General features: G+C 27.4%; 1 protein-coding gene across 1 annotated transcript; it reads right to left on the bottom strand.

Moving 5' to 3' along the window:
- Positions 1-4,082: 4,082 nt before the first annotated feature.
- On the bottom strand, positions 4,083-7,862 carry LOC101221798 (transcription factor bHLH68). The gene is given in 12 exon segments (XM_031882987.1): positions 4,083-4,499; positions 5,364-5,412; positions 5,779-5,869; positions 6,078-6,137; positions 6,271-6,336; positions 6,581-6,627; positions 6,630-6,645; positions 6,759-6,836; positions 6,933-7,078; positions 7,156-7,361; positions 7,455-7,687; positions 7,848-7,862. Coding segments are annotated over 9 exon segments (816 nt in total). The 5' UTR covers positions 7,610-7,687; positions 7,848-7,862; the 3' UTR covers positions 4,083-4,499; positions 5,364-5,412; positions 5,779-5,827.
- Positions 7,863-13,943: the final 6,081 nt, after the last annotated feature.

Below are 13,943 nucleotides of genomic sequence, written 5' to 3'. Positions count from 1 at the left end.
GTTGTTGTTACTTTCTTTGGTGAGTTACTATGTCTCATATGACTTATTACTTGAAGGGAGGGACAACTATTGGGTGGTTGCGGTGTAGCTTATTTTTTGTCATTACCTTTTGTGTTGCTGTTGAGCCATCATTGTCTAGGAATGTAGCCCTGATTTAATGTGGTCAGGATTTTGATTGAGATTGTGTTTTTTTCCAGATTCGTTTATTAGAATCTGATTGAATGGCTTTGATTTGAAGATTAAAATATTAAAGTTTTTTTTGTTCGTTTTATTTAGGTTGAAATGTCACAATCAAAATGATTTGGAAGGAGGAAATTAAGTTTTGGTACTGTGAATCTCTCAACTTTTTATAACTGTTGTTACAAGTATATGGATAGAATTTCAACATTTCAGAAAAAAACAAGAACAATTATGAAAGTTTATTAGAATTACTCCCAAGTTAAGTTAAGTATTATTGTTATGTGTACGTTGAATTATAAAAAATGTCCTTGAACTTTGGGTGTTGTCTCAAAAGTACTCTGAACTCTGAAACGTTTCAAAATACTATTGAATTTTGGACTCTGTCAAAAATACCTTTGAAATTTGAAACAAACTTTTAAAACTTTTAAAAAAATTGTATCTTCCATTGCTAAAACAAAATGTTGCAGTCATTAAATACTCTTGAACTTTAGGACATGCATGACAAAATAAAAATGGGGAATAGAACAAAAATGGGGCAAGGTTTGAAACCCTGTGATGGATGAATGAAGAGAAATGCGATGGAACAAATGTTTGTGTGGAAGATGGGGAACAACAAACATTTACAATTTGAAGTATAAATCTCTAACAATTACTCCTTGAGAGATGCCTTTTCCAAATAAATCCATTAATTGTGAGGGTCGTTTTGCTTAAAGAAATCGCAAGTCCTCGTGCGGCAATTACAACTGTTTTGACCCAACATATTTTAATGGGTGGTGTAAGTGTTTTTGAAACAATTTAAAATCCCAACCAAATCAGTCATATTGTCAACGTTAGCTCAACTAGCACATGTATGTTTTGTGAACAAGAGGTCTCAGGTTCAAATCTTCACTATTTTTTAAACAATTTCTTACAAGTTCGTAAAAGTACTTTTTGAGTTTTTGTATGGAGTGTTTTTACCATGTTTGAAATATGGATGAAAATATTCCTATGTTTGTGAGGTGACATTCTCCCAAATGAACTGAAAAGTTTCATCAGCCATTTATAGCATGATTGAAATTTGTAAAGTCTATGCTTCAATTCCAAGTTAAGTTTAATTTTGTAATTTGAGCTCTTATCATCTCATCCATGTTAGGATCTCTATTAAATAGATAAACTAACAAGCTTGAATAGAAATATCATTATTAGAAGGGTAAGAGAAGAAGAAAGATCAGTGATTATTCTACTCATTTCCTTGGTTGAAAGATGAGAACAATCCCACCATTTCTATTTTATTTTTGAACCATATGTGACGTGAAGTGCTCACCTCAAGGTTGATTGTCATAAATTTTATGTCAGCAGAGTTGTGCGCATGTTAGAAGTAAGTCACAATTAAGTACAGATTGAATTGATGATTGCACTATTCTATTAATATATGGAAGGCTTGAGCTTGTATGGTTGAGAATCTAAAAACATACATTTGTATTGGTAACATAATTTGAATTTGAATACTTATTTAAACAATGTGTTATTGGATACTATATATATATATAAATCATAAATCTCTATTCCAATACATTTAAAACTATTTAATCGATATACGAGAAGTTGAGGTTTTAGTTTTAGACTAAATTATACAAAGTGCCCCTAAACTTTAAACTTCACGTAAAATATATTTAACCTTAAACTTTTTAAGACACTCCCATGGTTGGTTTTGGATGAAAAATTAATATTTTGTTAAAAAAATATCCTTAAATTAAAAAAGGTTTTGAACAAAACATTGTTATTAGTACATACAAACGGTTAACACTCGTCTAACTTTTAAAAGATTCGTTAATATATTACTTTTGTCTAGAAAAAAATAAATACTTTTTCTATTAATATAATAATTAATCTAGAGTTTGGTTGAGTTAAGAAGAATCAAAGTTTAGAACAAATTACATAGATATTCTCTTGTTTTTTTTTTATTGTATATAGATACTCTTCATTTCTTTTTTTCCATTTTTCTAATTTTCACACCAATTTCACAACAAAAAAAATAAACTATAACATCAAGATAAATGATCATAACATCCAATACAACACCAAAACTAAAAAAGCCCTTCTAAAAACTTACCAAAACTATAAATAATCACGTGAAAAAAGAATGTGTTTAATTATTATTACTCACTCAACTACTAATCTACTAATGTATAATCTTGTAAGAGTGTATAAGTCCAAAGGCTTTTCATTAGTAATTTTATTGTTATTATTAATTTGTTATAATCTATATACTTAACTGAAGTGGGGCAAATTTTTCTTAAATGAGATAAACAAAAGGTTGGATATTTAACAGAAGGAGATAGAAGAGAGGAGAAAAAGAAACAGAGAAAATAGAAACGATAGGTCATAGATTGAAGTAGAGGAGATAAAGAAGATTGAAGAGGTGATGAAGTGCAGATTAAATTGTAATAGAATTTTTACTTTTTTTTAAAAAAGTAAGGGTATAAATGGAGGTTTTAGAAGTTTATAGGTATTCATGCAACTAAGTTGTTCATAATTTCTATTGGTTAAAATCTTATTTTTTTTTATAAAGAAACTTTGTATTTTATTCAAAATGGTTCCCGTCTATTTTACTTCTCCAACTTTTAAAAAATGCTTACTTTGATATCTGTTGTTGACTTTTTAACGGAATAATGATGTGGTTGATATATTTGGTTGATTAGACTCTAAATTTATCATATTAATTAAATCAAGAAATCTTGCTAGTCGTTTATTATATATATATATATTTCTTTTATGTCAACACACACTTGAATCAAATAAACCAAATTAAAAACTAATTTTATTTTTTTCTCTCAAACAAATAAACCTCTCACATCCCCTTAGCTCGTGATCCTTTATTAATTTCGTTTTTCATAAATTGAAATCTTAAAGAAAATAAAAAGAATGACATTGAGTAGAGTAGAATAAAATAAATAAAATAAAATAGAACTAATATATTTTGTTAACATCCACGATTAAACTAGAAAAATAAAATAGGTAAGACACATGTATAAAATAAACTCTACGAAATAGTAAATAAATACTCCCACGATGAATCACAAAACCCAAACTTAAGGCACTAAAAAAATTTCATGTGGATGAATTACATCTAGCATATGAGTTGAGAAACTCTTAAGCAAAATGACACAATACGCCAAAATGGTGATAATCAAAATCTTGAAAACAAAATGACTTTTTGAATTCTTTGATAAAAACACATCAATTTACCATCTAACTTTTAATTAAATTATTAAGAGTCACTTATCTTATTTGGTAGCTAACCTAGATCATTCAAATATATAAGTCACTTCATCATTAATAAGAATATTAACGACGAGGACCAAAATATGTTTCAAAAGTTTATGGACTAAAAGTTTAATTAGGAACGAAAATAGAATAAGACATAAAGTTTATGAATCCAAATACGATTTAATCTTTAATAGTATTAGTATTTTTTTTTTTTTTTTGACATTTTCTTTAAATTTAATGATATTTTTTTAAAATAAATTGAAAATTTATGTAGATTTTAAACAAAACCCTAACAGTTTTCATAAACAAAAACTAACGGTAATCATATTTTTTAACTCATTATGAAGTATATAAGGGTATGTTTTGAAAGTTGGGGGTGCTTTGGATACACAATTCAAACTGTAAGGACATTTGGTATAATTTAGCCTTAAATTTTATCGGTAAAAATTAGGATTATTATATTTGATATAACAGCAGAATTTAAATTAGTGTGGATATAATACAAAATATTTTCATTGATACACTGAAACTTGAACTAGAGTTTAAAAATAAAATTGGTGTGCCAAGATAGCATTAAAGATAGTATCTTTCATAATCTCAAGTACAAAAAGAAAGTATAAAAATAAATATGATTCAACTAAACATAAAACATATATGTTAACCAAGTCCGTGAATGTATCTTTTAATATATAGTAAAAAAATAAGAAAAATTCATGACTCAAGTTTAGATGATTCGAATTCACCACTTACAGTTTATCACAAAAATAAGGGAAGAGATGAAAGAGGAATTTAAACATGTTTATTTAAAAGAAAAAGAAAAGGAAAGGTTAGCATTAACTCCTAATTAACATGGAGAATATATATATATATATATGTGTGTGTGTGTGTGATGGATATCCCAATGTTTGGGGCATGCAGGTAAAAGGAAGGATGGCTTAAAAAGTGTCATTGTAAGCTTGAGCCCAATAATCAGCTCCATTAATGTCACTTTGTACATGTTGTGTGCAAGATACAGGTACCAAACAAAGCCCTCTACCCCTCAAGTCCTTTGCCTTTTCTTCTTCATCCTCCTGTCCATAAAAACAATTTACTACTCAAACTAATTCTCCAAACCATGCCTTTCATACATCTATATATCACCCTCATCTTTAGAGACCAATCTTAGTTTACTAGCTAAAACTTCATTTGATAACTAACATTTTGTTTTTGGTATCTAGGTTTGAAAACTAAAAAAAAAAAAAAAAAGTGTAATTTTTCATTAGTTAATTAAAAAACAAAAAGTAAGAAGTCTACCTACGTACACTCTTCTCTATACTATTGACATAGAGAAGAAAGAATTATCTTTGTACATTGGCATTAATTTTTTTATTCCAATTTTATTTTCTCATTTTCTCTATTTTAAATCATGTATTGTCTAAATGAATTCTCAGTCATTTTTAAGATGACAAATTTAAAAGTATCACATGTATGACCTGCCACATTCTAACAAGCCAAAAGTTATATATATATATATATATAAAATGACACAACAACATTTGAAAGACCTAATCTTTATGCACTAAATAGTACTTTCAAGTGTCAATGATCAAATTTCAAACACTAAATTGATTCTTTTTATTACCAAACAAAAGGATTAATCAACTAACTAAGATTATATTTTGATAAAATATAAAAAAATATAGTTGTCAATTAGAGCATGGAAGATGAGATACCCATCATGGAACGTAACTCAATATATATAGTTAAGATTTTGAAATATAAATAAAGTTGATTTCTATTTTAAGCCCTACATTTAAATATATAAATGGGAATCATATGCCTATAATATCCTATAAAGATGATGATGAGAATGATGGGGTGTAATTGCTAATAAATTACAGACACTTAAATAGATCAATATATTGAGAAATAAGATTAAAAAAGCACACACACACCTGGGAAGGAGGGTAGTTTTCTTTTCAGGCTATTGTCATTCAAGAGCTGCTGCAATAATTTAATGGCCAGTAAATTAATAAAAAAAATAAACATATATATAATAATATAACTATTTTTTATTTTAAAAAGTTGTAATCTTTAGAAAACCCTTTAATAATGATTTCAAAACAATTAGGAAGTCACAAACAATGCTTTTAGGGTAACTTTTATATAATGATAAAGTTGTATAAAAAGCTGAGAACCTTATTGTTCTTTCACTTCCTTTCCTTTATGAATAAAATATAAATTTTCTTTTTCTTTTTCCCTTATTTTTTATATTTTAATCTTCTTTTTTTCTTTGAGATGCTTTCATATTTTGAAGTCCTCCCTTTTATTTAACAAATGATGGATCCAATAAAAGCATATATTAATTACCTGACCAAGATCTTCAGCAAATACACAACTTCTTCCATTATTGTCATCTTCAACTTCTCTCAAATAATTTTCTTCCATCATTTAATGTTCTCTTCAAAGTACACAAAACATATATTCATAATATAATTAGTTTTTCATATCTTTTCAATTAATAGGAAGAAAAAAAAAGGTTATTGGGGTTTGAATGGAAATGTAGAAATGGGGTCAAAAAATTTCAACTTTTTTTAGAAAAAGGAATTTTCTTTTTGAGTAACGAAGAAAGTTGTCAAATGGGTTTTGAAGAAATTAAAGGATCTTACAAGTTGCTCCTTTTTCTTCGTGGATTTTGATGAATTGCCCAAATATGGAGAGATAAGAGCCTGAAATATATTCAATAACAATTCGTTTTTAAAACCAAAAATGGGGGGAAAACATGGAAAAAGAATCATTAAATTCACAAAATTTTGGACTAGGAATGATTTAATTTCAATTTAGGTTTAGAGAAAACTTGACCTCAATTTGACTCTGAAGGAATCTCACATACCCAATAGCCTCTGACAAGACAGAAGCAGTGTCAGTCTGCAAAAAAACACAAAAAAGGAACAAAAAAAAAAAAAAGAAAAAAAAACACAACAACATGGAGAAGTATTCTTTTAAGGTTATAAACAAGAAGAAAAAGACCAACATGAACTTAAAGAAAACAAAGATCTTTTTTCTTTTTCTTTTCTTTTTTTGGTATATTGAAATGAAGAAGAGAAAAATAATCGGAGAATAATAAATAAAAATTATGATCTTAAAACAATGATCTTTCTTTTAATTATACCTTGCCAAATGGAGAAACCAACTGATGGAGAGCTGTGATTCTATCCCTACCTTCTCCTTTCTCACCTGATTCACAACACAAAGTAAGAAGAAAAGAAAATCAATAGTTTTTAGGGGTTTGATTTAATGTTTTAATACAAACTAATCGATATAAAGAGTCGTTTTTCCGTCATGTTTACCTTTGCCGGAGGCTGCCCGAAGGAAGGCTGAACCCTAGCCTTCTTCCACACTCCCCCATTGGTGGTTGGACTAGCACACTTGATCATAGAACACAGAAGTTTAAAATTTATAAAATTAAAAAAAAAAGAAAAAAAAAGAAACCAAGGAAATAGAAAAAGATATATATTTTTTACCTGATCAGATGAAAATTTGTGATCAAGGATTTGATTTTTGGAATCAACTTTGTTGAAAGAGAAATCCAGTAAAGCATTATTGTTATTGATAGAAGAATTGGGAGAAGAAGAAATAGTAAGTGGCCTGGTCATTTGAGAGAGCTTAGCTGATGAAGAAGAAGAAGATGAAGAAGGTGATGATAGTTCTTTTTCATTATTGTTCCATAAAAATCCAAACTCTTACTATTTTGTGAGCAAGTAATTTCTTGTTTCATCTGATCAAGATTATTATTATTATGATCTTGATGATGATGATGATCACCAACTCCAAATCTTGAAAATGGAATCAATATTCTCCCTTCCAAATTTTCCAACTTTTTTTGTTGTTGAAAATTATTATTCAAAGCCAACTTATCTTCATCAGCAACATCCTCTTCGTGCAATCCACCTCTGAAAGAAAAGACACAAAATTTAAACTTTCATTTAAAAAAAATAGAGAATAACAAATTGATTAAATAGAGGTGGGAAATTTGAAATCTTTACAAAAGTAATTGACTCCATGATTGTGAATTAGGGTCTTGATTATGATGATGATCAGCCATGGAACTCAAAGGAAGTGATGAAGATGATCCAAGAACACATTGAGGAGAATTTGGTGGAAACATATTCCACCAATTACTAGGGTTTCCACCCATCATTTTCCTCAACAAAAAATTCTCTCTACAAAAATATATCACCTTTTTTTTAGTTTATGCTTTCAAGAGAATCAAACCCACCTGAAAAAAATATATTTTGAGAAAAAGAAAAAGGAAAAAAGAAAAAGAGAGAAAGAAAGAGAACAACTTTACTTTTGTGTTGCTTTCTATCCACACTTTGTCATATATATATTAATCCAAACAAAACCCTAATTAGCTAAAAACCCTTTAGATTTCTTACTCTTTCTCTCTTTTAATTTCTTCGAATTCTCAAATGGGGTGGAAAGATTTGAAGGAAATTTGTTGAATTGTTTATGATCTAGGCGCAAATAGTACTTTACAGAGAAGTACTTCTTCTCTTCATTAATTTTTATATATAATAATTATATTCTTTGGCCTTTACTTTTCTATAAAGTTATAGCATCATAAAGCTGATGGGCTGTTTTTCCAGGTCATTAAATTTGATGAGGTTTTTTCTTTTGGAGATAAAATTGAGAAGGTTGAAGATTTTTGGGGTTTTTTTTTTATTATTATTATTTAGTTTATTTAGGGTGTTCTATATATTATATACTATGTTTTGTTGGTTTCTAAATATATTTATTTCCTGATATATTGTTGGAAGTTATTAAAATTTATACCTTTAATATGTGTTCTAATTAATTTAGTCTCTCAACAATGGGTGAAAATTAGCATTAATTAGCTAGTGATGAAGGTCGTAGGTAATAAGTATGAATTGGCAGAAATTTGAAGAGGAAAAAGATCAAAGTAGTGGTCTTCCAAGAGATTAAATTTTTTAATTCAAATTATGGACTTGGGGTAATAATTTCTCTTTCACTTTTCATTTTTCTGCAACTTATTTTAAGGAGGGGAGTTGGTTATATTTGACCCATTGTAAAAACGAAAACAAGTTTTTAAAAACAGTTCCCTTTTAAAATTTTCAAAATTTTTCTTGATTTTAAAAGAAAAACATTGATAAAATGTATATAAGAAAAGAAGAAGTTTTTAGAAGTTTATGATAAAAGATAGATCTTATAAGTTTAATTTTCAAAAGTAAAAAATAAAAAAATCAAATGACTATCAAACATGCATTTAAGCTCTTACTCTTAGATGACCTATGTTCCTCTTTAAAAAAATCATTTTTGTAGATATAATTTTAATTTTATTTTATATATAATATATATTTTAACCCATTGAATTAGATTTTTAAAAAACAACTCCTTTAACCTTAGAATGACCATTATATGTTTGGGTTTGGTATGTAAGCATATGTTTTAGGTACTAATAGTAAATATATATTTGTGCAATAATTCACAGATGAAATTAGAATAATATAGTAACATAATAATATAAAAAAATATGGTGCAAGATCTAAGTGGGTTAATAAAATAATGGGAGGAAGACAAATAGAAGACAATGGCTAAGGAATGTCCTCGAAACTGGTGAACTCCAACCCTACATTATATTCTACACCTACTACTATATCTTTTGTTATATTCAAATTTTGGATCTATACATCTTTTGTTCAATATTTTTAAATGTTGCACACATGATCATTTTTATAAAATATAATATATATATATACACACAACTGTGGCATATATAGCAGAATATACTCAATCAATTAAATATACTTGATGCACTTAAGCATGATATGTTGATATGTTTGATGTATTATTTTTAATACATTTGTTATGGTTTGTTTTTGTACACTTAATACATTACTAATAAATAATTTATACTTCACTAATATACTCAACATATTTAATACACTAATGCAGTTCATATGTTTGATACCATTGATGTACACTATTGGTACATTTTCTATGTTTACTGATACACTCAATTGATTAAATATATACACTTAATACACTACACCAGCACACTTTGACACATATTATATATATGATACACTAAGTTATATCATTTATATACTTAATAATACTACCATAAACTGCATAAAATTTTAAAAAATGAAAATCACGTAATAAGTATATCAACCAACTAATACATATAATATAAGTACATCACAACATTAGTTGTTATACAAAACTGACACAAAGTGGAAAAAAAAAGAATGATTATGATATTAAAAAGTAGGAAAAGAAATATGAGATGATTAGAGCGTTAAAAAGAAGAAAAAGGAAAAAGTGATTGAAGGGTAGTTTGAAAATAATAGTAAATTTAAGATAGAAAACATTTTAAAAAGTGAGAGTTTTGTCGTGTTGAAAAGCAACCACTTACAAACAAATTTGAAGAAAGAAAAATGATGATCGAAAATTTAAATTAAAAAATTGTGAAGAATAAGAAGATGAAGAAGGAGATGAAGATGTTGAAAACAAAGATTGAATGAACTAATAATTATTTTTCATTATTATTTTTATGTTTGAGAGTAACCTACAGAAAACCAATGAATAAAAAAATGGTGTATATGAACCAAGTACTTTTCATATTAGATTAATTTTTCATTATGAATTTATGTATGATATGAAGATTTACAAATAAGCAGAGAAAGTGGAAGAGAAAGCATTAAAGGGAGATGATGCAATCGAGAGAGAAGAATGTGTGGGGGCAGTTTTGGAAATAATAAAAAATTTAAAATAGAAAATATCTTCGACATATGGTAAGAATTAAAATTTGGTATATTTACGATATTTGAAAAATCTGTGCGATAATATATATTTCTACCCAATCCAATTTCCCATAATATATATGCATATTTGCTAAATAGATATTTTACTTTGATTTTCATTTCAGTTGTTAGTTTTAATTTAATTTATTCCACCTTACATTACTTTTCATGGATGAATTAATGTTCAATAGAGAAAGAAAAATGTCTTCATAAATAATAAAACTTAAAATTTGGAAGAATTTCTAAAGAACAAAAGTTAAAGTAGTTGTTGTTAAATGCAAATACAATAATATTAGGCAGTTGTCTATGTTATCACTAGAAAATGAGTCAAATGGTGAATTTTTTTGAGTTACAATCCTTTGAAATTAAAAGTGTTGTATACTAAGCTGTGTAGGAGTTTGTCATTGAGTTTATTAAGCTGATTAATAGGGATATTAACTGGGGCTCTTCAAAATTTTGTATTCTTTCGTTGAGGTTGGCATTTTCTCATGATTGAGGATATATTTTACTCTGTTAATTCTACAAACTTTTGTCTTTGGCCTCATGACAAAAACAAAGCGGCTCACTGCTAAACGACTTTGGCATTGTTTTTGAGGTGTGTTCTTCAAACCTTCAAACATAATTTTTCTCTTACCATTCTCTGCAATGCTCTCACTTTGGAAGGGGTTCAATTATATAATTCTAAAGTTAAGCATGTTTAAGTTTGCAACATATTCTAGGTGACCTCTTGCAAACACTTTCCTAGGATGCATGTAAGTGAATGACAAAGCATATTGATGCTCAAATTATTCGTGTAAGTCTGGGGAACAATTTTCACATTTAAAAGCCTTTAAGACAATTAAAAGATGACGTATTTGGATTGCATGGTCAAGAATATCAGGCCCATCGATTACAAAATTTGGTTCAAGGACTGGGGATTAGGGGTGTACATGAGTAGAGTTGGGTTGGATTGGAGATAATATTATGGACCAATCCGAAGTTCTCGGGTAAGCAAAAATTGAACCCTATCAGTTCAATGTTTCAAGGATAAACCCAATCTAACTTGTAATTTTCGAGTTAGGTCGGGTTGGGTCATTGGGTTGCTTTTTTTTTTTTTTTTTTACATAATTTAGACTATTTTTCATTATTTCCTTTTCCGCTAAAAGTTATGTAAATCTCCTAAATATGTTTCATTTTAAAAAAAAAAGTATAATGAAAAACGAACAACAATCATTCTAGATAAAATCCAAAGTATTTACCTTCACATACATAAAACATGAGTTATGTAAAAGTCTATGTTCAAATTCATGCAAAATAGTAATAGAAAGCATTTCAAAAACATTCTAGGCAAAGTTTAAGTCTACGTTTAAATTCATAAAATATAATAATAATAAAGAATTAATAAAAGATATAACGATGTTTTTGGGCCAACTCATTTTGAAAAATGGCAAAATCCATTTTTTTTTAGCAAAATGGACGTGTGGCACGTAAATGCTATTTTAAAAAATATCAAAATATCCACATTCACGGATAGTAATTATTTCAATATCTGCTCCCTTACCAGATGTTTCTTTATTGTAATTAATTTGTGTTATGCATTTATGAATCTGCAATTAATTTTGACGTGTCACAGATACAGCCACCTCTATCATAACTTCTTTCTAATATCTTGGGACTTAACAATTTGGTTAATGGAAATTTTAACAACATTTTTTTTTTAAAATTTTAAACTAACTTTATTATTATTTTTTATTTGTTGAATCTCTTCATCCTTGATAATTTGAAAATTAAAATTAGTTTTCATACTAGATTTTAGTTTAATTTTAAAATTTGAATTTTTAACTCAAACCCAATATGTATTCATCCTATCAATTGAACAATCTATTCTCATGAACCCTAAACTTTTAAGAGTTCTTGTTCAATGGTAGATGTGGGATGAAAACAACAATTATCATAACCTCCATTTGATTAAAGTGTATGTCCCTTTGAACACATCTCACTCAAGAAATAGTAGATCTTCTGATGCATTACCACGTCCGAAAATGGACCCAAATACGTCGAGAAAGGATCCTCCAATGCATGAATATCTGTCAATACACGTGACTAGGGAAGAGTTCCCGACGCCAATTCATTTAGGTGTCAGGAATTCGTTACTCCCGACATTGGAATAAAGAACGTCAGGAGTACTGTTTTCTCAACGTGCTTCTAAAAATGTTGGGAGTAAAGGTTTTCTTGACACTGCAATGGGAGATCGATTCTTGACGCATTTTCTAAAACGTCAGGACATAGGAGCAGTGTGTTAGGAGATTGTGTTTTTTTCCTCTTTTTTTATCAATTATTATCCTTAATTTTTTTTTTTATATTGTGGTATGTTTTTGAGTTCTGATTCGATATTAAATTTAATAAACTTCAGTCATCAACACATTATACATATTAGGTACATCAATGCATAATAGAAAATACATATAAGCTTTTAGTTTTATGTTTGAAGATCTATTAGTAGAGAATCTCTTACCTAAGAGATTAGCTAAACAAAATATTCCCTTGTTGACAGTAAAATTCTCCAATTAATTCGATCTAAAAATTGAGGTTGAACTCAATTCAACTTTGATGAGAAAAATTAATCATTTAAATCTTCAAAATTTGCAAAAGAGACCTTCTAAAGACAATCAATCAAAATCAATTCCAATAATAACTTTGTTTAGAATCTCAATTAATTAACATTTAATGAGTATTAAAATTTCACACTAAAAATCGAAAGCACTCACGTAAGTCACCAATTTTAACCAAAATTGGTGAGACAGCTGTCAAAGGTTACCTTAGTAAACAAGATGAAGAAGCTTTTCTTTTCAATTTAAGCATTCCAATATTTATAAACGGTCAAATAATAATAATATTTATTATTATTATTTCATTTTTCTTTTAGGATATATAAATATTTTTTTTTTAATTTTCATTCTCTTTTTCAATCAATTTCTTAATTGCACAAAATCTTACGCATTTATAACCAATAATAATAACAAAATATATTATTATTATTATTCTCTCCCCAAAATATAAAATAAACATATATCTTTATTTAAACTTTTACTTCATATTAATTCTCTCCTCATTAATTATCTTATTTTCCAACAAACAATTATAGTTATATATATCATATAATTAACTTTACTTTTTCATATTAGTTATTTATACACAACCAAATAATTAAAATCACATTTCACCAACAATCCAAAACTAAATCACATTCCATATCCTAAATCTATATATTATACAAAACTAAATAATGAAAAAGAAAGGATGGAACCCAAAACTACCATATTTTTTCTATAGTTTTGCCCCAACCATATTTTTGGCATTAGTTCCTAAAATCACATTATTTAATTAGAAAAAGTTCCCTTTTTCATAATAATTATATATTTATATATATAATTAACCATAATTCAACTAAAACTCAAATCCACTCATTAATTAAATATTCACTTAAACAAATATTTAGTAAATTCCAATTTCAACATAACTAAATAATTCTCTTTCAAATAAATCAAAATAATACCCAATAAACTCAAACATATAATTAAATAAAATTAAGATAATTAAATTAAAATTGCCTAAATTTTGGGGCGTTGTTACAATTATGAACAAGTAGGGTATAGTTCACCTGCTTTATTCAATAACTCCTTAAATATGTTTGTTGTCTCTTCTTCTACACCAATATTAAATACAACA

This window comes from Cucumis sativus, chromosome 3 (assembly GCF_000004075.3).
Source record: "Cucumis sativus cultivar 9930 chromosome 3, Cucumber_9930_V3, whole genome shotgun sequence".
Lineage (NCBI taxonomy): Eukaryota > Viridiplantae > Streptophyta > Magnoliopsida > Cucurbitales > Cucurbitaceae > Cucumis > Cucumis sativus.
The sequence above is the reverse complement of the archived record's forward strand: the minus strand, read 5'-3'. Positions and strand labels throughout refer to the sequence as shown.